The 22,371-nt window shown below is 45.3% G+C and overlaps 1 protein-coding gene across 9 annotated transcripts in view; it reads right to left on the bottom strand.

The window, feature by feature from the left end:
* Positions 1-5,896, bottom strand: part of RTN4 (reticulon 4) — a 56,042-nt gene extending 50,146 nt beyond the window's left edge. For 3 of the 9 annotated variants that reach the window (XR_012158286.1, XM_073339288.1, XM_073339287.1), the window contains exon 1: positions 5,294-5,896. Coding sequence is in view for 7 of the 9 variants with exons in the window: in XM_073339288.1 (XP_073195389.1) it covers positions 5,294-5,711 (418 nt within the window). In the remaining 2 variants the exon portion in view is untranslated. Of the gene's footprint in view, positions 1-4,937; positions 5,206-5,293 lie in introns of those variants that run through there. The other 6 variants (XM_073339285.1, XM_073339284.1, XR_012158285.1 and 3 more) reach the window with 5 other exon arrangements.
* Positions 5,897-22,371: the final 16,475 nt, after the last annotated feature.

Below are 22,371 nucleotides of genomic sequence, written 5' to 3' on the forward strand. Positions count from 1 at the left end.
CTTTCCCCATTACTGATGACCTACAAAGGGAAATGTTGTTACATCAGCAGCAGAAGAGGTAAGTCCAGGACAGTTAAGCAGAATAGAATGAGGCAGCTGGGGAGCAGGGAGAACAGAACCAAATGGCTAGGAAATATGTCTAGGGAACAGAGAAGCAGGTGCAGGGAGAGAGGTGAAGGGGGACAGGCAGCAGAGAACTCAAGTGCAGGGGAGTAGAGGGAGAGTAGAACGATTGGGAGTGTGGATATGTAAAAAACTGCCCACACTGTCTACCTTTAAAAAAAAAAAAAAAAGGGAGGATGAAACTTTTACTAAGTTGGGTTCTGCCTCAGGATAATATTCAAGAGCCCTTAACTTAAGAGGTAAGTAAAGCACAAGCCAACATGGCACTGCAACAAAACTTTGGGGCAGGTGGTGGGGGGCAGTCTTCCCATTTGTTAAGGTAAGTGAAAAAGTATCCTTGAAATAGGGACCCTGACAGCAGCAAAGTGAAACTAGCATGTCAGTTTCACACTTATGCTCAAATCAGCAAAGGCTGCAAAGGAGTAAGGGATTGAAAATGACTGAAGCCCTTCTCCCCTGCTGTTGACAGAATAGCTTCCCTCCTGCAGCCAGGAGAGCTCCAAATTGACAGATCTCACCTAACCAAGGCAAATATGAAAGGCGGGATCTTTCATTCAAAGTGCTGCCCTGAACTCTACTGGAAGTTTGGTCTACTTCTCCCTTTCCAGACAACAGAGAAAGGAGGAGTGTCTGTGCTTCGCTTCCTACTACAGCACTGCTTTTAAAGCACACTGGGCTCATTCTCTGGACCCCTGTCCAAAAATAAATAAATAAAACCATCCTCAGGCTAGTAGATGTAGTCCTCTAGGCAATATGGTTTGATTTTCCAGAGATGACAATTACCCACAACTCCCATGGAAGTAAAATTTAGATGCTCAGCGCAAAATTAGGCCCACAGGTGACTGACTAAAGTTAGGCCCACAGGTGACTGTTTTCAAGCCCTCCACTTCAAAAATTTAATAGATGCTTTTGACTTCACTGATAGTAAAGGAAAAAGTAATAACTCCCTCTCATATCCAGATAGATGGGCAATGACGGTCTGAAAATTTCAGACAAAGTGATGAAGCATAGTTCCTCCCTGAAAACCATGATCATGGAAACAAGAGCAGAAGAGGAAAAACTGAAAATAGCACTACTGGAACCAGTCAACCCACTGATCACTCTCCTCTCCTACACATCACATAAGAACACTGCTCTAAAAGAGGAAACTGAATAGCAAAATAAAGCTATATTCTAAGTTTGATATATGTAGAGGAAAATTGTAATGTAGGACATACTCACTGTATTACGTTAGGAGTGAAAATAAGAGTATCTCAAACATAAACAAACATTAATAACCAAGAAAAATATCATCTTGATAACCTGATGATGCTGACAGGAAACGTTGCCTGGGAAAGGCATATATCGAAGTTGTTGCATGCCACATTCTATCTTAACTTTGTACATCTGTCTTTTCTACATATTCCAATGGTGTACTGCTTTTTCTGTATTGGACAACTTATTAATATTCATTTACTCATACATTTACTCAATTCTGACACTGAAGGTACAGATTCCTTTGTCCAAAATGTCATCATACATGTTCTTACTACAGGCAATACTACTACTCCATTCTTTGTTTATTTTAAATAGAACGTCTAAATTATTCAAAATGCAAACAACTGAATTAAAACAAATACAAGGAAATCTCACATATTGTAGACAACTTCTGCCCAAAAGTGATTTTTCTAAATTCTAAGTCAAACACATGAAATCACAAAGCATATCCGAAGCATATACAACAGAACAGAAAGTGTATGCAATTAAAATCCTCAAAAACAGGCTGAACTGTTACATATATACATCCCATCTTAGTTGTCAGCTATATTACCTCAGGACACAGGCACAAATTTAATCCTGTCAATTTTATACAGTGACTAAAAAAGTGACCTAAACTGGAGCCAAACTAAACACTTATGTAGGGATAAACTGTTCCAACATCAGCTATTAAGCTAACTGCTCCAGCGCAAAAACTGTTGAAGTTTAAAAATATACACAATATGTTTGAAATATAAAATATTCTTCCATATAAGAAAACTGGAGTTACTCATGTAGTCCTTACATAAAGCAAATATATAGACAATATTTCTAGAGTGAGACATCAAAGAGTTAAAAGTAGTTTCAGAAACAAGTACTCAAAATATTTCCCTACTGCTTACTAGACAAAGACTAAGGCTACTAGCATGAGTAAACTACAGGGCTGCCGTGCCCCCTACCTAAAAGCCATGCTTTCCCAAAGAGCCCATCCTACATCAAAAAGAAAAGGAGTACTTGTGGCACCTTAGAGACTAACAAATTTATATCAGTCAATTCTGCACCACTACTTTAAACTAATTTTGTCTTCAATAAATTCTGCCCCTTCCAAGTGAAGTTTTACACCCTTCTTATTAACGTCTGGTCTCTCTCTGAAAATACCACCCAGGTCATCATTATCCTCTGTTTTATACATCATTTCTACTCTATAAAGAAGAAATGGCTCAGGAACTGCTCTGCTCCCTGCCTTTCCCTTTCTCTGAAAAACAACAGATTCAGGAACTCTGCCCCCTACCTCCTGCTAAAAGGAGTGCAAGTGGCCTGCTCTGTTCCTTCCTCCCCACTCTGATCAAGCACTTCTCCATTCCTACACAAAGGCACTTTTCCTGGGCAAAATTTCTACTCGGCCATCAACTATTATCCCTTCCCCTATACACCTCAGCCCACTTGCTTGTGAAGGACCCATACAAACAGAAAAACTAACTAAATGAAAACAAACCAGCAAATCTATTTTCACACAATGCTGTCAAATATACAAATTAAATAAACTGAAACAACAGGAAAAGTTTACATTACAAATTTCCTTCAGTTACAGTAATCTTTGATGCTAAATGTAACAATTGTAAGTGACAGTACTTTTAGAAGGAAGTGCAATTTTTACATTGGTGTCCTTTTAACAAAGTTCTTCTAAAAGATGCGTAACAAATTAACCTAAAACCCAGAAGAAACATTTGCTTAAGAAGTCCATCTCACTGAGAGTCTTTATTCCCACCACTGTACCTAGGTATTACTGCACTTTTGTATCTTTGCCTTGCTTATGTATTATTGCACATGGGTCATTATGAGTTAAGGATAACATAATTATGAGGCATCTTGATTTCTTCTCTTTTATTATTTAAAAAGAAGTCACACTTCTTTGGCTATGATCTTGTCAAGTTTCAACTAAGCATGACTGGTGCTAAAATAAAATGGCAATGAGCACAATCATAGATTAGACAGAGCTATGCTGGTCAGTACGTGGGATTGGGAGACTTTCAAAGAAAGTCTATAGGAGTGCCGGTGGTAGCTCAACAAGCTTCAGCACTTTAGTCTGTATCAGCACTGAACCAGTACTCACCATGATGTAAGGAGCACTCTACTGTTGGAGATGCTGTCTCTACAATGAAACAGAACCAAGAGCAAGGCCATTTGTGGTCTCTAACAGCCCTATGGTGGAAGTGAGGGATGGGAGGTTGTGATCTATTTCCATACCTGTAATAACATGCGTACCTATATATGTCTTTAGTACTCAGCATATGCTTTTGTATTACATTAATTTTCTTTTGGGGGGAGAAGGTTTCATTTTAATTTTGATAGTTTTTAGCAAACAACACAGAATTTACAATAAAGAAGCCATTTACAAACAAAATTTTATTGCACTCTTTGTAAGGGTATGTGTGGAGGAAGTTATCTATTTATATTTTGCCTAACTACATCCCTGTGAGATTGACTTAAGACAGGAGGAAAGTTGTTTATCTCTTCCCCCTCTTTCTTCCCCACCCAGTACCAAATAAATAGTACTTTAAATACACACACACACACACACATATATATATATATTCTGGGGCAGGATACAAAGTGATCCTAACACTGCAGTATGTTCACATTACTGCTCACTAAGAATACTAAAGATCTAGGACTATCACTGTACTAGTAAAAACACCACAAATTATTTTTACAGCAATAGATAATTTAGCTATTAAATGCAAAACAAAAAAAATCCCAGAAGAGGAATAAATGACACAGACAGGGAAATCAGGGAAACAATTAGGTCTCAGATAGCTTTTGAATTTAACACTTAAAGAATCGACCAGCTCCACGCTGTTCGGTTGTGTCGCCCATTTTAACAGCACCACTCCTCTATTACCTAATGCGCTCTAATTAGCTCTTAGCTTTAGTCCTTTTTTTCAAATGAATTCCCCACTGTCCCTCCCTAATTCGGAATATGGGGGAGGGTTTCCACTACAGACAACACCCAGCAACAGTACGAGGTCTGTCTGCATTCTCCACTGCTGCTATTACAGCAGCTACGTTGCGACTGCGTCTGAGGAAACCGGGCGGCGGCACGCAGCAGGAAATCGCCCCCCCTTTTCCTAAGCGTGGCACCAGAGGGGGGAGGCGCTCCACTCAGCCAGTCTCCGCCCAGCATGAGCGGCGGGGTCGAGGAGGTGGGGCGCTGGGGGACAATGGACGGGTGGAACAAGCAGCTTCGCCACCACCCTTGTCTCCAGACAGCGACAAGAGACTTGAAGACAAAAAATGCGCACCACTACACGGCGCAGAGCCCAGTGAGAAGCAGCAGCCAACGCAGCGTTTTTCCCGTCCCCCATTTAATATATATTATTTTAAAAGACCAAGTCGAGAATCTGCCTTGAATCAGCAGCTCTAAGTCCCGGGGCGCAGACGTGCAGGAGGAGGAGGCGGGAACAGCCAAGAAGGGAGCGGGGGAGCGAAGAAGGCGGCGTGGGGGAGGCAGTGGACAGAAAAGAGATGAGCTAGAGGAAGATGAGCGGGCAGCAGCAACGGGACGTGGAGAGACTCACGTGGCTCTTGTTCCCAGGCTGCTGCGGGCAGCATCCCCCTCGCACGCACACCTCGCTCCCGGGGTCACCGAGTCCGGCCATGTCCCAGACTAGGACCCGAGGTGCCTCAGGAGGCCAGCAAAGGCTGCGGACAAAGGGGAAACGCCCTGTTCCGCACGGCTGCTGCAGACTGGGGCCGCCGGCGTTGCTGGGGAAGGAGAGTGTGGGAGCCGGGGTGCCCCTTCCTCTCCCCGCCACAGCCCCTCTAGCTCCAATGCACCCCCACCGCAAAGCCAGCCACGCCCTCTAGCGCGGCTACTGCCCTCCCCCGGAGCGGGAACCAGGCCGCAGGGTGGGATGTGGGGGATGGCACTTACCAGCATAGCCGGAGGACGATCCCCTTCTCCTGGGACCAGCGGCGGGGTGTGTCGGCAAGGAGCTGCGGGCAGGGGGCTCCGATTTGGGAGGCAGGGGGGCGGGGGACTCGGGCTCAGGCGGGGGGGGCGGGCTGGAGAAGGAGGAGAGGGCGGGAGGTCTCCTGTCCGGTTGCGGCTGAGGCTGCTCGGGGGCTATAGGGCTGAGGGTCTCCCCGGAGCCTCCGAGGTCCAGCAGCGGGGCGGGGGCCGCGGCCATGGCCGGCAGCTTCCTCTCCATCACCTCGTCGAAGTCCTCGTCGTCCTCGTCGTCCACTTCCTCCTCCTCGGGGTGCCGCACGAACTGGTACTGGAAGTGGGGCTGCTGTGTCCGGGCTGGGCCGGAGGAGGAGACCAGGGGGAACTGGTCCGGCTCATCCATGGTGCTGGGGCCGCAGGAACAATGAGTGAGCGGGGCTTTCTCCGCCAGCTCCTTGGGCTGCTCGCACTGGCGGGGGGTTGCGCAGCTGCCGCGGTGCCGTGCCGAACCTCCACGCCCTGTTGAGTCAGACTGGGGAGCAGAGGCAGAGCTGACGCCCCGCTTCACGAGAGTAGAGAGGGATAGCCTGGCTAGCCAATGGGAGGGGGAGAGGAAGCAGGGACACACTCGGGGAACCAATAAGAGGCTGCTGCTGCCGCCTCGCCTCCGCCTTATGAATATTCAACAGGGCATGGATGCTGGCTTCTGAACAGGAATAGAAAAGTCGGGTGAAGTTCGGTGCAGAGAATGTGGGTGGGGCGATCCCTGAAGGGTGGGGAGCCTGTGTTGGGCAGGGGGAGGGAGGGAGACTCTGTGGCGGGGGTATGTGTGTTTCTGAGGGGAGCTGTGTGTGTGATGCGGGGATGGGCACTGGGACTGCGTGCGTTTGAAGGTTGGTGTCTTACTGTAAAGGGAAAGGGGGGGTTTCTATAACTGAGGGGGGCTGGGGAGAATGGGAGCTCTTTGTGTCTGAGGGGGAGAGGATGGCCTGTATGGCTGCAGAGAGTGGGGGCGCTCTGTTAATGGGGCGGTGAGGGGTGGGGTTCTATGTGTACAGCGGGGAGGGGAGGCTGTATAGCGGAGATAAAAGGAGGGGGAAAGGATGGGTCCATTTCAGGGTGCCGCCCCTAGGAGGATCAGCAATAGCTCCTAGTCTGCGCTTCAGACAACAATCTGCTGCGTGCCAGACATTTTGTGGCACAAAACTTTTTCTGCGAGGGGCGGAGGGACAAGGAGAGGCTGGAAGAATCCTCTTTGTCAGACACTGGCAGGCTGCTGTGGTGTCTTGCTGCTATAGATGCAGTAATGAGCGAATCACATCTCTCTCTGCACAAGGGCTATATACAGTAGCTCTCCAACCTGCATTAGGTTTATAAATGGTGGGATGAGTCAGCCCCATGAGTGACACAGCTAAAAGCTTAAACTCTGAAAAAGAATTTGGAATAATGCCAGGCTAATTTCTTCATCAATTTTTGGGGCTCAGTTTCTTGATTCAACAATTTCTAATAGTCAAGGCCAGGCCAACCTTAAATGCATTAAATAAAATTTCGGACCTGATTTTGAGATGTTGAGCACCACCTATTGCAAAATGCACCCTCAACTTCCCTTGTTTTCAAGGTGAATTGAGGGTCCTCAGTACATCTTAACTAGAGATCATCACCTTGCTGGATCAGTCCACTGGTGAACAGGAAGAACAGTCATTTTATGACTGTTTTATTTTATTTTATTATTTTATTTACTTATTTTATTTGAGCTTATGCTCAAATAAATTGATTAGTCTCTAGGGTGCCACAAGTACTCCTTTTCATTTTAGTCAGTTATACTTCTCAGAATCATAAAATAAGGAAGTCAACATTAAAGAATATCTATGGGATACCATATCTACATTTAAAACTTTTATATAAAATGTTATGTTTGTATAGCAGTTACTCACAAGTATCTCACAAGACTGTATACAGACACCACCACTGAAATACAGCCACTGATGGAATGGAAGGTGGTGACCAGTCAGTATGCCACTCAATAGCATAATTGGTGGAGGGGTGCAAAAGAGGAATGAAATTTTGGCAAAAGTACCAGAGGAAAAAAATGCCCTATGCACAAAAAATACCTTGACTATTCCATGTCCATGCAGAGAAGACAAGACCCCTGTTTTTAAGTTATTATTCAAAAGACCTGTACACAGTAAGTTTCATGGCACTGTCTTGCCTTTCATAAGCAAAGCATCCCAAATTGGTTTTCAAAGCATTGATGAGTACTATTATCACACTGACTGTAGCCTTCTGTAGGCGTGGAAGTTGTACTGGTTTAATTTAAATTTGTTTTTAAACCAATTCCTAATCAATTTAAATTAAACTGAAATAAGACTGGTTTAAACAGAAATAAGTGTGTCTACAGAACCTTAGCACCAGTTTAACTAAATCAACACAGTCACCACAGCTAGGACAAGCTAGCAGAGTCTCACATTTCATTGCCTCTCTAATGGCATAATCCTCTACTCTTCCGAACTGCATACCTCTGGATCATGGACACACACATTCCTTGATTTCATATATATGTGTTTAGAGGTCAATTTATGGGGACATTCACAGTGAGATGCAAACAACAAATCCATCTAGGTGTGACAGTTACAGAAAAAGGAACGGTGTAAATGGGAAATTCTCTCTCTCCTTATTTAAGTATAAAATAAAAAGCACCAAATACCCTTTCTAACTTCAGGGCCCAATTCTACCACATTTACTTACATTGCATTCTACATACCCAAATGAGCAGTCCTATTCAGTGGAGATATTTACATAGAATCATAGAATATCAGGGTTGGAAGGGACCTCAGGAGGTCATTTAGTTCAACCCTCTGCTCAAAGCAGGGCCAATTCCCAACTAAATCATCCCAGCCAGGGCTTTGTCAAGCCAGGCCTTAGAAACCTCTAAGGATGGAGATTCCACCACCTCCCTAGGTTACCCAGTGCTTCACCACCCTCCTAGTGAAATAGTGTTTTCTAATATCCAACCTAGACCTCCCCCACTGCAACTTGAGACCATTACTCTTTGTTCTGTCATCTGCTACCACTGAGAACAGTTCTAGATCCATCCTCTTTGGAACCCCCTTTCAGGTAGTTGAAAGCAGCTGTCAAATCCCCCCTCATTCTTGTCTTCCGCGACTAAACAATCCCAGTTTCCTCAGCCTCTCCTCATAAGTCATGTGTTCCACTACCCTAAGCATTTTTGGTGCCCTCCTCTGGACTCTTTCCAATTTTTCCACATCCTTCTTCTAGTGTGGGGCCCAAAACTGGACACAGTACTCCAGATGAGGCCTCACCAATGTCAAATAGAGGGGAATGATCATGGCCCTCGATCTGCTAGCAATGCTTCTACTTATACAGCCAAAAATGTCATTGGCCTTCTTGGCAACAAGGGCACACTGTTGACTCATATCCAGCTTCTCGTCCACTGTAACCCCTAGGTCCTTTTCTGCAGAACTGCTGCCTAGCTGCTCGGTCCCTAGTCTGTAGCAGTGCATGGGATTCTTCCATCCTAAGTGCAAGACTCTGCACTTGTCCTTGTTGAACCTCATCAGATGTCTTTTGGCCCAATCCTCTAATTTGTCTAGGGCCCTCTGTATCCTATCCCTCCCCTCCAGCGTATCTACCACTCCTCCCAGTTTAGTATCATCCGCAAATTTGCTGAGAGTGCAATCTACACCATCCTCCAGATCATTTATGAAGATATTGAAGAAAACCAGCCCCAGGACCGACCCTTGGGGCACTCCACTTGATACCAGCCACTAACTAGACATGGAGCCATTGATCACTACCCGTTAAGCCCAAGGATCTAGCCAGCTTTCTATCCACCTTATAGTCCATTCATCCAGCCCATACTTCTTTAACTTGCTGGCAAGAATACTGTGGGAGACCATGTCAAAAGCTTTGCTAAAGTCAAGGAATAACACGTCCACTGCTTTCCCCTCATCCACAGAGCCAGTTATCTCATCATAGAAGGCAACTAGATTAGTCAGGCATGACTTGCCCTTGGTGAATCCATGCTGACTGTTCCTGATCACTTTCCTCTCCTCTACGTGCTTCAGAATTGATTCCTTGAGGACCTGCTCCATGATTTTTCCAGGGACTGAGGTGAGGCTTACCGGCCTGTAGTTCTCTGGATCCTCCTTCTTCCCTTTTTTAAAGATGGGCACTACATTAGCCTTTTTCCAGTCGTCCAGGACTTCCCCCGATTGCCATGAGTTTTCAAAGATAATGGCCAATGGCTCTGCAATCACATCCGTCAACTCCTTTAGCACTCTCGGATGCAGCGCATCCAGCCCCATGGACTTGTGCTCATCCAGCTTTTCTAAATAGTCCCAAACCACTTCTTTGTCCACAGAGGGCTGGTCACCTCCTCCCCATGCTGTGCTGCCCAGTGCAGTAGTCTGGGAGCTGACCTTGTTCGTGAAGACAGAGGCAAAAAAAGCATTGACTACATTAGCTTTTTCCACATCCTCTGTTACTAGGTTGCCTGCCTCATTCAGTAAGGGGCCCACACTTTCCTTGACTTTCTTCTTGTTGCTAACATACCTGAAGAAACCCTTCTTGTTACTCTTAACATCTCTTGCTAGCTGCAACTCCAGGTGTGATTTGGCCTTTCTGGTTTCACTTCTACATGCCTGAGCAATATTTTTATACTCCTCCCTGGTCATTTGTCCAATCTTCCACTTCCTGTAAGCTTCTTTTTTGTGTTTAAGATCAGCAAGGATTTCATTGTTAATCCAAGCTGGTTGCCTGCCATATTTACTATTCTTTCTACACATCGGGATGGTTTGTCCCTGTAACCTCAATAAGGATTCTTTAAAATACAGCCAGCTCTCCTGGACTCCTTTCCCCCTCATGTTATTCTCCCAGAGGATCCTGCCCATCAGTTCCCTGAGGGAGTCAAAGTCTGCTTTTCTGAAGTCCAGGGTCTGTATTCTACTGCTCTCCTTTCTTCCTTGTGTCAACCATCTCATGGTCACTGCCTCCCAGGTTCCCATCCACTTTTGCTTCCCCTACTGATTCTTCCCAGTTTGTGAGCAGCAAGTCAAGAAGAGCTCTGCCCCTAGGTTGGTTCCTCCAGCACTTGCACCAGGAAATTGTCCCCTACACTTTCCAATAACTTCCTGAATTGTCTGTGCACTGCTGTATTGCTCTCCCAGCAGATATCAAGGTGATTGAAGTCTCCCATGAGAACCAGGGCCTGCAATCTAGTAACTTCCATTAGTTCCCAGAAGAAAGCCTCGTCCACCTCATCCCCCTAGTCCAGTGGTCTACAGAAGATTCCCAACACAACATCACCCTTGTTGCTCGCACTTCTAAACTTAATCCAGAGACTCTCAGGTTTTTCTGCAGTTTCATACCAGAGCTCTGAGTAGTCATACTGCTCTCTTGCATACAATGCAACTCCCCCACGTTTTCTGCTTTGTCTGTCCTTACTGAACAGTTTATATCCATCCATGACAGTACTCCAGTCATGTGAGTTATCCCACCAAGTCTCTGTTATTCCAATCACATCATAATTCCTTGACTGTGCCAGGACTTCCAGTTCTCCCTGCTTGTTTCCCAGGCTTCTTGCATTTGTGTATAGACACTTAAGATAACTTGCTGATCGTCCCGCTTTCTCAGTATGAGGCAGGAGCCCTCCCCTCTCGTGCTCTCCTACTCATGGGTCTTCCCAGTATCCCACTTCCCCACTTACCTCAGGGCTTTAGTCTCCTTCCCCCGGTGAACCTAGTTTAAAGCCCTCCTCACTAGGTTAGCCAGCCTGCTTGTGAAGATGCTCTTCCCTCTCTTCGTTAGGTGGAGCCCGTCTCTGCCTAGCACTCCTCCTTCTTGGAACACCATCCCATGGTCAAAGAATCTAAAGCCTTCTCTCCAACACCACCTGCGTAGCCATTCATTGACTTCCACAATTCAACGGTCTCTTCCCGGGCCTTTTCCTTCCACAGGGAGGATGGACAAGAACACCACTTGCACCTCAAACCCCTTTATCCTTCTTCCCGGAGCCACGTAGTCTGCAGTGATACGCTCAAGGTCATTCTTGGCAGTATCATTGGTGCCCACGTGGAGAAGGAGGAAGGGATAGCAATCTGAGGGCTTGATGAGTCTCGGCAGTCTCTCCGTCACATCGTGAATCCTAGCTCCTGGCAAGGAACAGACTTTTCGGTTTTCCCGGTCGGGGCGGCAGATAGATGACTCATTCCCCTTTAGGAGGAAGTCCCCGACCACCACCACCCGCCTCCTTCTTTTGGGAGCAGTGGTCATGGAACCCCTATCTCTAGAACAGCGCATCTCATGCCTTCCAATTGGCGGAGTCTCCTTCTGTTCCCTTCCCTCAGATGTATCATCTGGTCCATTCTCCGCATTAGTACCTGTGGAGAGAACATGAAAACGGTTGCTTACCTGTATCTGCATTGCTGGTACATGGACGCTCCCCTTTCTTCTTCTGGAGGTCACATGCTGCCAAATTTCTTCACTGTCCTTCTGTCCCTGCTGCGCAGCCTGCTCTGAATCTTGGCAGTATCACTGGTGCCCACGTGGAGAAGCAGGAAGGGGTAGCAATCTGAGGGCTTGATGAGTCTCGGCAGTCTCTCCATCACATCGTGAATCCTAGCTCCTGGCAAGCAGCAGACTTCTTGGTTTTCCCGGTCGGGGCAGCAGATAGATGACTCTGTCCCCCTGAGGAGGAAGTCCCCGACCACCACCACCCGCCTCTTTCTTTTGGGAGCGGTGGTCGTGGAACCCCCATCCCTAGAACAGTGCAACTCATGCCTTCCAATCAGCGGAGTCTCCTTCTGTTCCCTTCCCTCAGATGTATCATCTAGTCCACTCTCTGCATTAGTACCTGTGGAAAGAATGTGAAAATGGTTGCTTACCTGTATCTGCATTGCTGGTACATGGACGCTCCCCTTTCTTCTTCTGGAGGTCACATGCTGCCAAATTTCTTCACTGTCCTTCTGTCCCTGCTGTGCAGCCTGCTCTGAATCTTCAGAACATTGTGTCCATAGAAGCATATCCTGACGTCTGTCCAGGAAATCTTCAGTTTCTCTTATGCAACACAGGGCTGATACTTGTTTCTCCAGACCTGGAACCTTCTCTTCCAATGTGGAGACCAGCTTGCACTTTGTACAGACAAAGTCGCTTCTGTCCTGTGGAAGAAAGATGAGCTATGTGACTTCTTGCATTAAGTAAGGTTTGCAGAATTGTGTCTTCATGGTGAAGTTTACCCCTTTGCAAAGGGCCAGCACAAGGCCTAGACAAAAGTTCATCCTTTGTGAACTGCCTAGGTCCCTGCACTTGGGTTCTGTCTGCTGCCTAGCAAGCAAATAGCTCTACTTCTAAAACAGTTGACCTCAGAAGGGATTGATGGGGCTGTAGAATCATAGAATATCAGGGTTGGAAGGGACCTCAGGAGGTCATCTATTCCAACCCCTTGCTCAAAAGCAGGACCAATCCCCAACTAAATCATCCCAGCCAGGGCTTTGTCAAGCCTGACCTTAAAAACTTCTAAGGAAGGAGATTCCACCACCTCCCTAGGCAACGCATTCCAGTGTTTCACCACCCTCATAGTGAAAAAGTTTTTCCTAATATCCAACCTAAACCTCCCCCACTGCAACTTGAGACCATTACTCCTTGTCCTGTCCTCTTCTACCACTGAGAATAGTCTAGAACCATCCTCTCTGGAACCACCTCTCAGGTAGTTGTAGGTAGCTATCAAATCCCCCCTCATTCTTCTCTTCTGCAGACTAAACAATCCCAGTTCCCTCAGCCTCTCCTCATAAGTCATGTGTTCCAGACCCCTAATCATTTTTGTTGCCCTTCGCAGGACTCTTTCCAATTTATCCACATCCTTCGTGTAGTGTGGGCCCCAAAACTGGACACAGTGCTCCAGATGAGGCCTCACCAATGTCGAATAGAGGGGGACGATCACGTCCCTCTATCTGCTCGCTATGCCCTTACTTATACATCCCAAAATGCCATTGGCCTTCTTGGCAACAAGGGCACACTGCTGACTCATATCCAGCTTCTCGTCCACTGTCACCCCTAGGTCCTTTTCCGCAGAACTGCTGCCTAGCCATTCGGTCCCTAGTCTGTAGCTGTGCATTGGGTTCTTCCGTCCTAAGTGCAGGACCCTGCACTTATCCTTATTGAACCTCATCAGATTTCTTTTGGCCCAATCCTCCAATTTGTCTAGGTCCCTCTGTATCCTATCCTGTAGATCTATAGTTCACAATTCTCAGCTTATTAGTAACTGAAAAATACATATGTGAAAATTCTCAATTTCCTTTGTTGTTCAAAACAGTATTTGGTATAAATGACTGCACCTCGGGGGACCACCCAGCACCCACATGTTCATCCTTGTAAAATGATTGTGTGGTATCCAATGCAAAGTTTGTCATGTTGGGTGTCTTCAGAAGGCTCATGATGCAATGAGCGTTGTTGTTATAGTGATATTATAGTAATTGTTACAGTAATGTTATAGGTTATAATTTCATGTATATAGTTACGAGGCTGAAAATGTATCCTCGTGGCTTAAAATAAGCCCAGGCAAAAACTCTCCAAGAGCAGAGAGGCAGTTCACACCTCATCAGGGCAGGTATGAGACAAACCCAGGCCAGCCTCACAGAAACAAAGGATGCTGGCCTAGATAGCAACAAAAGGATATGTTCGAGAGAGTCAACCCCTACCTTTGGGATTGCGATGAGGTAATGCTCACCTGATTCTGAAGCGGGGGAGCAAAACCAAGAGGGAAGAAAGGACATGATAAAAGGGAGAGACGTTTGCCATGCTCTCTCTCTCTCTCTCTCTCTCTCTCTCACTCACCTACAACTACAAATACCACACCAAGCAACTGAAGTGTTGATCAAAGGGGAGAGCCTGGCTGAAGAGCAACCAGCCAACCTGTGGTGAGAAGCCTCTAAGTTTGTAAGGGCATTGAAAATGTTAAGATCAGCTTAGAATGTATTTTGCTTTTATTTCATTTGACCAAATCTGACTTGTTATGCTTTGACTTATAATCACTTAAAATTTATCTTTGTAGTCAATAAATCTGTTTGGTTTGAAGTGTGTCAGAGACTCCCCTTGGGATAACAAGCCTGGTATTTCTGAATTTCTTTGTTAAATTGCCGAACTCATATAAGCTTGCAGCGTCCAGCAGGCATAACTGGACACTGCAAGACAGAGAGTTTCCTAGGGTTGTGTCTGGGACTGGAGATACTGGCTAGTGTCATCAGTTGCACAATCCAAAGAGCAGATCAATCAAGGATTGTAGTTACCTAGTAAATCACCAGTCCGGATAACACTAGAGGGGAATGTCACAATGACATATTTAATCTACCCATATAATAGATCCGGCAGAGGCAGCACCAGTATAAGATCCTACCACTGTGCCTCATCCTAGACCTAGATAAATCACCTGATGGCAGAAAGGGCAGTTCAGTTTCCATGCTTACATTCAGTCCTTGTGTTTTTTGCTGAAACTAACAATTAGTGCAGATTTTCTTCAAGTGTACCCAAACTGAACTGAGACCACTCTCTCATTTCACGATAGCCATGAAATTATAATGATTTTGAAATTAATTATTATTGACATGGGCTGGATTCAGACCAGTGATGTGGAGACAAAAGGCCCATAAGCCAACTATTTTTAATTCCATAATAAGTTTATCCCTTTTTATGCCTTCCTAAGTGACAAATCTGATTTCATTTGAACAGCTGCATTTTATACCCAAGCTTAAAGCTGCTCTGATGTGGAACTCAACCTAGATCACACACGTTTGTTCAGTTTCCTGACAACCATGTAGAATGTGTGTGAGAAAACAGTTTTAAGTCAGTTTCAAGAGTACAGCGAAGGTGACATAAGTATCACTATTAAAAAAATCGAAAGTTTCACTGCATGTGAATAAGCACTTAAAACAATGTATAAGGGTTGGGTTTTATGTTTGTTCTAACATTTTTGCTTCCTGGGGACAAACAATTCATCCATGTGCAAATTTTAGTCATCCTTTGTATAGTAATATAATTAAGAATGATTTAGTGGCAGCAAGGTAGTTTGATTAAATTACAGGTGGTGCTAAAACAGAACACAGAGGCAGGCTTTCCCATCTGGAATAAATGGGTCAAATTCGACCCTTAATTACACCTATTTAGCCCCATTGAAGTTAATGGATTGTAGATATGTTAAGTGAAGGCAAAACTGGGCCCAGTGGACCAACTCATACATATAAAAATCAGGAGGACTGCACTGCTTTACCCGGGTTGAATTTAGTCCAGTGTCTAACTTCAAGTCTTGAAATTCACCTTGAACTAGGATAGTTATCCCTGAATACTACTTCTGATCAAGTAAAGGTTGTGGAGACAGTAAGGTGGAGAAGCATGGGCCAGGTTCCCTAGTGTAACTCCACTGAAGTCAACTGAATTGCACCAGGGATGAATTTGAGCCATTGGTATTTAAACATAGGATCTACCCTCACCAGCCTTCAACGATTCATCCAGTTTCTTTTGTTAGCACCCACAGAATCATAGAATATCAGGATTGGAAGGGACCTCAGGAGGTCATCTAGTCCAAACCCCTGCTCAAAGCAGGACCAATCCCCAACTAAATCATCCCAGCCAGGGCTTTGTCAAGCCTGACCTTAAAAACTTCAAAGGAAGGAGATTCCACCGCCTCCCTAGGTAACGTATTCCAGTGATTCACCACCCTGCTAGTGAAAAGGTTTTTCCTAATATCCAACCTAAACCTCCCCCACTGCAACTTGAGACCATTACTCTTTGTTCTGCCATCTGCACTGAGAACAGTTCTAGATCCATCCTCTTTGGAACCCCCTTTCAGGCAGTTGAAAGCAGCTATCAAATCCCCCCTCATTCTTCTCTTCTGCAGACTAAATAATCCCAGTTTCCTCAGCCTCTCCTCATAAATCATGTACTCCAGCCCCCTAATCATTTTTGTTGCCCTCCTCTGGACTCTTTCCAATTTTTCCACATCCTTCTTGTAGTGTGGGGCCCAAAACGACACAGTACTCCAGATGAGGCCTCACCAATGTCGAATAGAGGGGAACGATCACATCCCTCGATCTGCTGGCAATGCTCCTACTTATACAGCCCAAAATGCAGTTAGCCTTCTTGGTAACAAGGGCACACTGTTGACTCATATCCAGCTTCTCGTCCACTGTAACCCCTAGGTCCTTTTCTGCAGAACTGCTGCCTAGCTGCTCGGTCCCTAGTCTGTAGCAGTGCATGGGATTCTTCCATCCTAAGTGCAAGACTCTGCACTTGTCCTTGTTGAACCTCATCAGATTTCTTTTGGCCCAATCCTCTAATTTATCTAGGTCCCTGTGTATCCTATCCCTACCCTCCAGCATATCTACCTCTCCTCCCAGTTTAGTGTCATCTGCAAACTTGCTGGGGGTGCAATCCACACCATCCTCCAGATCATTAATGAAGAAATTGAACAAAACCAGCCCCAGGACCGACTTTGAGGCACTCCGCTTGATACCGACTGCCGACTAGACATGCAGACATTGATCACTACCCGTTGAGCCCGAGGATCTAGCCAGCTTTCTATCCACCTTATAGTCCATTCATCTAGCCCATACTTCTTTAACTTGCTGGCAAGAATACTGTGGGAGACCGTGTCAAAAGCTTTGCTAAAGTCAAGGAATAACATGTCCACTGCTTTCCCCTCATCCACAGAGCCAGTTATCTCGTCGTAGAAGGCAATTAGGTTAGTCAGGCATGACTTGCCCTTGGTGAATCCATGCTGGCTGTTCCTGATCACTTTCCTCTCCTCTAAGTGCTTCAGAATTGATTCCTTGAGGACCTACTCCATGATTTTTCCTGGGTCTGAGGTGAGGCTGATTGGCCTGTAGTTCCCCAGATCCTACTTCTTCCCTTTTTAAAAGATGGGCACTACATTAGCCTTTTTCCAGTCATCCCATAATACATGAGTGTCTCCAAAGTACTTAAGAAAGACATAATACTTCTCTATTCTTTCCTATCATGTGGTAGTAAGTCTCTAGATCATATGTGAGATAGATGATTAAAAACTGAATGTTATGCAAATACAATGCTGAGTGCTTTTGACATCTTTAGGAAGCTTAAAATGAATTTAGTGAGTTACTTAAGAAATTAATCAAAAGTAGGCCCATAGTCCAAAGCTTTTATTTATACTAAAAATAATGGGTCAAATTCTCTGCACAGTTCCATTATTTTTAGTGGCGTTTCACGCATGTCACCAGCAAAGAATCTGACCTAAAATATTTTACTAAAAGCAAGATTCACATACATTCATTCATTGCATACTGGAAGAGAACACATGTTTTTATTTTCTGTACTGCAAATAACAGCAATTTAGTTGAACAAGTTGTTTATCATTTTATCTGAAGTTCTAAAATGGTTTTTATCTTTTGTTGTGGATTAAAGGTGGATTAAAAGTTCCCTTAAAATGTATATTTTCAGACTACAGAGAACCTATTTGTAACTAGTTAAATAATTTTAACACAGTCACAGTGACAGCACAAATTGAAATTTCACTAATCCCTGATTTTGACTTTTGGAAGTAAATAAGAAATATATGTAATTGATCATTTTTAAATATAATCCTTCATACGCTGTACCACAGAATGGTTGTATGTGTGTGTCAGTTACCACCTAAAGAGAAAGGAAAGTGTTTTTATTTAAAGAGGAAGTGACTTAATATCTTGGAGGGAGGTAAGGAGGAAGTTCCAAGTGGATTGAGCAATCCAAGTCAACAGGCTGTAGAAATTACAACTCCTAAGTACTTAATATATGTTGTACAACAACAATTCTATTAATTGTTTAGAAAGACATTTTAGTCTTATAAAATTTTACAATAGTAGTTAGAGTCCACTGCAGATATTTAACTGGATCATTTGAAAACTGAAAGGAAAGTCTATATATAAAGGAAAGTCTAAAATAAAGCAGTCTATAATTTAAAAAAATATACTGGGTAATATTTTTCAATTTCCTTTGGTAGTGTTGAAGATAGTTGTGTTTTATAAGGGCATTCTTCTTCACATCCCAGTGTGACCTTCTGCTCAATCTTACACTAAAGTAATATCAGAGTCTACTGCTAGGAAAATCATTTTAATTTTACAAATTTGGCATTACGACTTTACAGCAGGATCACACAGGAAGGGCATTTGGCCTGTGATGGTTTAAACACAAATGTGTGGTAATTTAAAAACAAAGTGTTCAGTTGCAGGACTAGATGCAGCTCTGTCCCCTTTCTGGCTTTTCTCAGCACATTCCCTCACATGTCAGCCTCATGCCTTTACCTCTCATTAGGTGGAATTCTGCTTTTCTCCCCCACTTAGTCCTGGCTCTGGGTATTGACCATTCTTATCCAGAAGTCTGACTGAGTTCAGACACCTGCAGTTTTTCGCTTCAGAAGTTTGTGACCAGTGGTATACAGTGACAAAATAGCCTTCTTGAAACAAAGTATTATATATTTAAACAATAGGAACAAAGCATTTAGAGAAAAAGGATTTTTAAAAAGTCTACTGTTATGTCTATCCTACCGAGAAGTTTTACCATCCCCTGATGGTAACGGATGCAGGCCTGTCTTCTTCAGACATACCCTATTGGGGTCTGTGTATCACTCTGGTTCCCTCAAACAATTACTCCTCTCTTCTGAAGGAGAGTCCCTAAACCTTACTATAGTTCTTTTGATCTCTAATGTTCCCAGGCCTTTTTCAGTCCTGGTATTTTCTTTTAACAACCCTCAAGCATTTGCTGAGTGGTGAGTTATCTTGAGCCATTCTGTCTCTTTCCTGGTTGTTTTTCCTCCGCAATAGCCCCCTGTAACAGGGAGGACATCTGAATGCCCCCTCACGGCCTGAGGTGGCTCTGCAGTGTCTTGCTTCATTATCCGTCCTCTCTCGTAACCCAATAACTTACTTCAGGCTCTCTTGATGCAGTAATACCCTCCTTGGGGCTGGTTTGTTATAAAAAGCTTGTACAAAATAGTCAATAACAAAAGTCCCAAACATATAGTCTGTTTCTCACCCCAGTGCAACATTAGAACTCCTGACATCTCATCCCTTGATGTCATACACCGGTGCCTCTGGCCATGCCCAGACTACATCAGTCCTATTCTGTCCCTCTGACCCAGGACAGCCACTCCAGCCCATATAGCTGGAGTGCAACCCTGCTGTGCATTGTGGAAACCCCCAGAGTTTCTCTGCTGGGAACATCCCTCAGTCCCACTGGTCTTCTCACTGGTCCTCTGTATCTAGCTCTTCAGCCTTGAAGATGTCAGCAGGTAAGCTCCTCCACTCCTCTCTTGCTTTTAGACCTCTGTAGCCTTTGGTTCTGGCTCTCTGGCTTACCTCCAAGATGTTAACTCCATCCCTGCTCTCTAGCCTTCTGCTCACTCTGGCTTGGGGACACCAGTCTGCAAACTCCTCTTTCTGCTCTCCTAGCTTCAGCCTTTCTCTCAGGAACCACTCACATGCAATCTCCGGCCCCTCTCATCTCTTTCTCCCAAGTACCCCTGCCTCACTGAGTCTCTTCCTGGCCAAGGTGCCTTCTTTTAAGTTCAAACTGGAAGCAGTGGATGAGGCACAGGTGCACTCCACCGGACCAGGGGGATGAGGTAGATGAGGCTTTCTTCTGGCAGCTCACGGAAGCTACTAGATCGCATGCCCTGATTCTCATGGGTGACTTTAATTTTCCTGATATCTGCTGGGAGAGCAATACAGCAGTGCATAGACAATCCAGGAAGTTTTTGGAAAGCGTAGGGGACAATTTCCTGGCGCAAGTGCTAGAGGAGCCAACTGGGGGGGGGCGCTTTTCTTGACCTGCTGCTCACAAACCGGGTAGAATTAGTGGGAGAAGCAAAAGTGGATGGGAATCTGGGAGGCAGTGACCATGAGTTGGTTGAGTTCAGGATCCTGACGCAGGGAAGAAAGGTAAGCAGCAGGCTACGGACCCTGGACTTCAGGAAAGCAGACTTCGACTCCCTCAGGGAACGGATGGCCAGGATCCCCTGGGGGACTAACATGAAGGGGAAAGGAGTCCAGGAGAGCTGGCTGTATTTCAAGGAATCCCTGTTGAGGTTACAGGGACAAACCATCCCGATGAGTCGAAAGAATAGTAAATATGGCAGGCGACCAGCTTGGCTTAATGGTGAAATCCTAGCGGATCTTAAACATAGAAAAGAAGCTTACAAGAAGTGGAAGGTTGGACATATGACCAGGGAAGAGTATAAAAATATTGCTCGGGCATGTAGGAATGATATCAGGAGGGCCAAATCGCACCTGGAGCTGCAGCTAGCAAGAGATGTCAAGAGTAACAAGAAGGGTTTCTTCAGGTATGTTGGCAACAAGAAGAAAGCCAAGGAAAGTGTGGGCCCCTTACTGAATGAGGGAGGCAACCTAGTGACAGAGGATGTGGAAAAAGCTAATGTACTCAATGCTTTTTTTGCCTCTGTCTTCACTAACAAGGTCAGCTCCCAGACTGCTGCGCTGGGCATCACAAAATGGGAAAGAGATGGCCAGCCCTCTGTGGAGATAGAGGTGGTTAGGGACTATTTAGAAAAGCTGGACGTGCACAGGTCCATGGGGCTGGACGAGTTGCATCCGAGAGTGCTGAAGGAATTGGCGGCTGTGATTGCAGAGCCATTGGCCATTATCTTTGAAAACTCGTGGCGAACGGGGGAAGTCCCGGACAACTGGAAAAAGGCTAATGTAGTGCCAATCTTTAAAAAAGGGAAGAAGGAGGATCCTGGGAACTACAGGCCAGTCAGCCTCACCTCAGTCCCTGGAAAAATCATGGAGCAGGTCCTCAAAGAATCAATCCTGAAGCACTTGCATGAGAGGAAAGTGATCAGGAACAGCCAGCATGGATTCACCAAGGGAAGGTCATGCCTGACTAATCTAATCGCCTTTTATGATGAGATTACTGGTTCTGTGGATGAAGGGAAAGCAGTGGATGTATTGTTTCTTGACTTTAGCAAAGCTTTGACACGGTCTCCCACAGTATTCTTGTCAGCAAGTTAAGGAAGTATGGGCTGGATGAATGCACTATAAGGTGGGTAGAAAGCTGGCTAGATTGTCGGGCTCAACGGGTAGTGATCAATGGCTCCATGTCTAGTTGGCAGCCGGTGTCAAGTGGAGTGCCCCAGGGGTCGGTCCTGGGCCGGTTTTGTTCAATATCTTCATAAATGATCTGGAGGATGGTGTGGATTGCACTCTCAGCAAATTTGCGGATGATACTAAACTGGGAGGAGTGGTAGATACGCTGGAGGGGAGGGATAGGATACAGAAGGACCTAGACAAATTGGAGGATTGGGCCAAAAGAAATCTGATGAGGTTCAATAAGGATAAGTGCAGGGTCCTGCACTTAGGACGGAAGAATCCAATGCACCGCTACAGACTAGGGGCCGAATGGCTAGGCAGCAGTTCTGCGGAAAAGGACCTAGGGGTGACAGTGAATGAGAAGCTGGATATGAGTCAGCAGTGTGCCCTTGTTGCCAAGAAGGCCAATGGCATTTTGGGATGTATAAGTAGGGGCATAGCGAGCAGATGGAGGGACGTGATCGTTCCCCTCTATTTGACATTGGTGAGGCCTCATCTGGAGTACTGTGTCCAGTTTTGGGCCCCAACTACAAGAAGGATGTAGATAAATTGGAGAGAGTCCAGCGAAGGGCAACAAAAATGATTAGGGGTCTAGAACACATGACTTATGGAGTAGAGGACAAGTTCCAAGTGGTTCAAAGGATGGCTCCATTAACTTTGCTAATACCAGTTGCAGATCCCATGGCGGGTAGGTTCTAGCAACTGTGGATATGATCTGTCCAGCCCTTTCAAAAACCTGATAGTGATGGGATTGGAAAAGAGAGATCTGTTATTCATCAATGGGTGGAAAGCTGAGCTGGGTCCCAGATGAACCCTGATAGAGCTAACTGCTAGTAGTCCAATATGTGATGGGTGGGAGCCTGCTCCAGAGAAACACCTTTCTGGTGGGACCAGATGGAAAAACACTTCCATTTAGCCAGGTAAGTACTCCTGCTTGAA

Source organism: Lepidochelys kempii, chromosome 3 (genome assembly GCF_965140265.1).
Source record: "Lepidochelys kempii isolate rLepKem1 chromosome 3, rLepKem1.hap2, whole genome shotgun sequence".
NCBI classification, from domain to species: Eukaryota; Metazoa; Chordata; order Testudines; family Cheloniidae; genus Lepidochelys; species Lepidochelys kempii.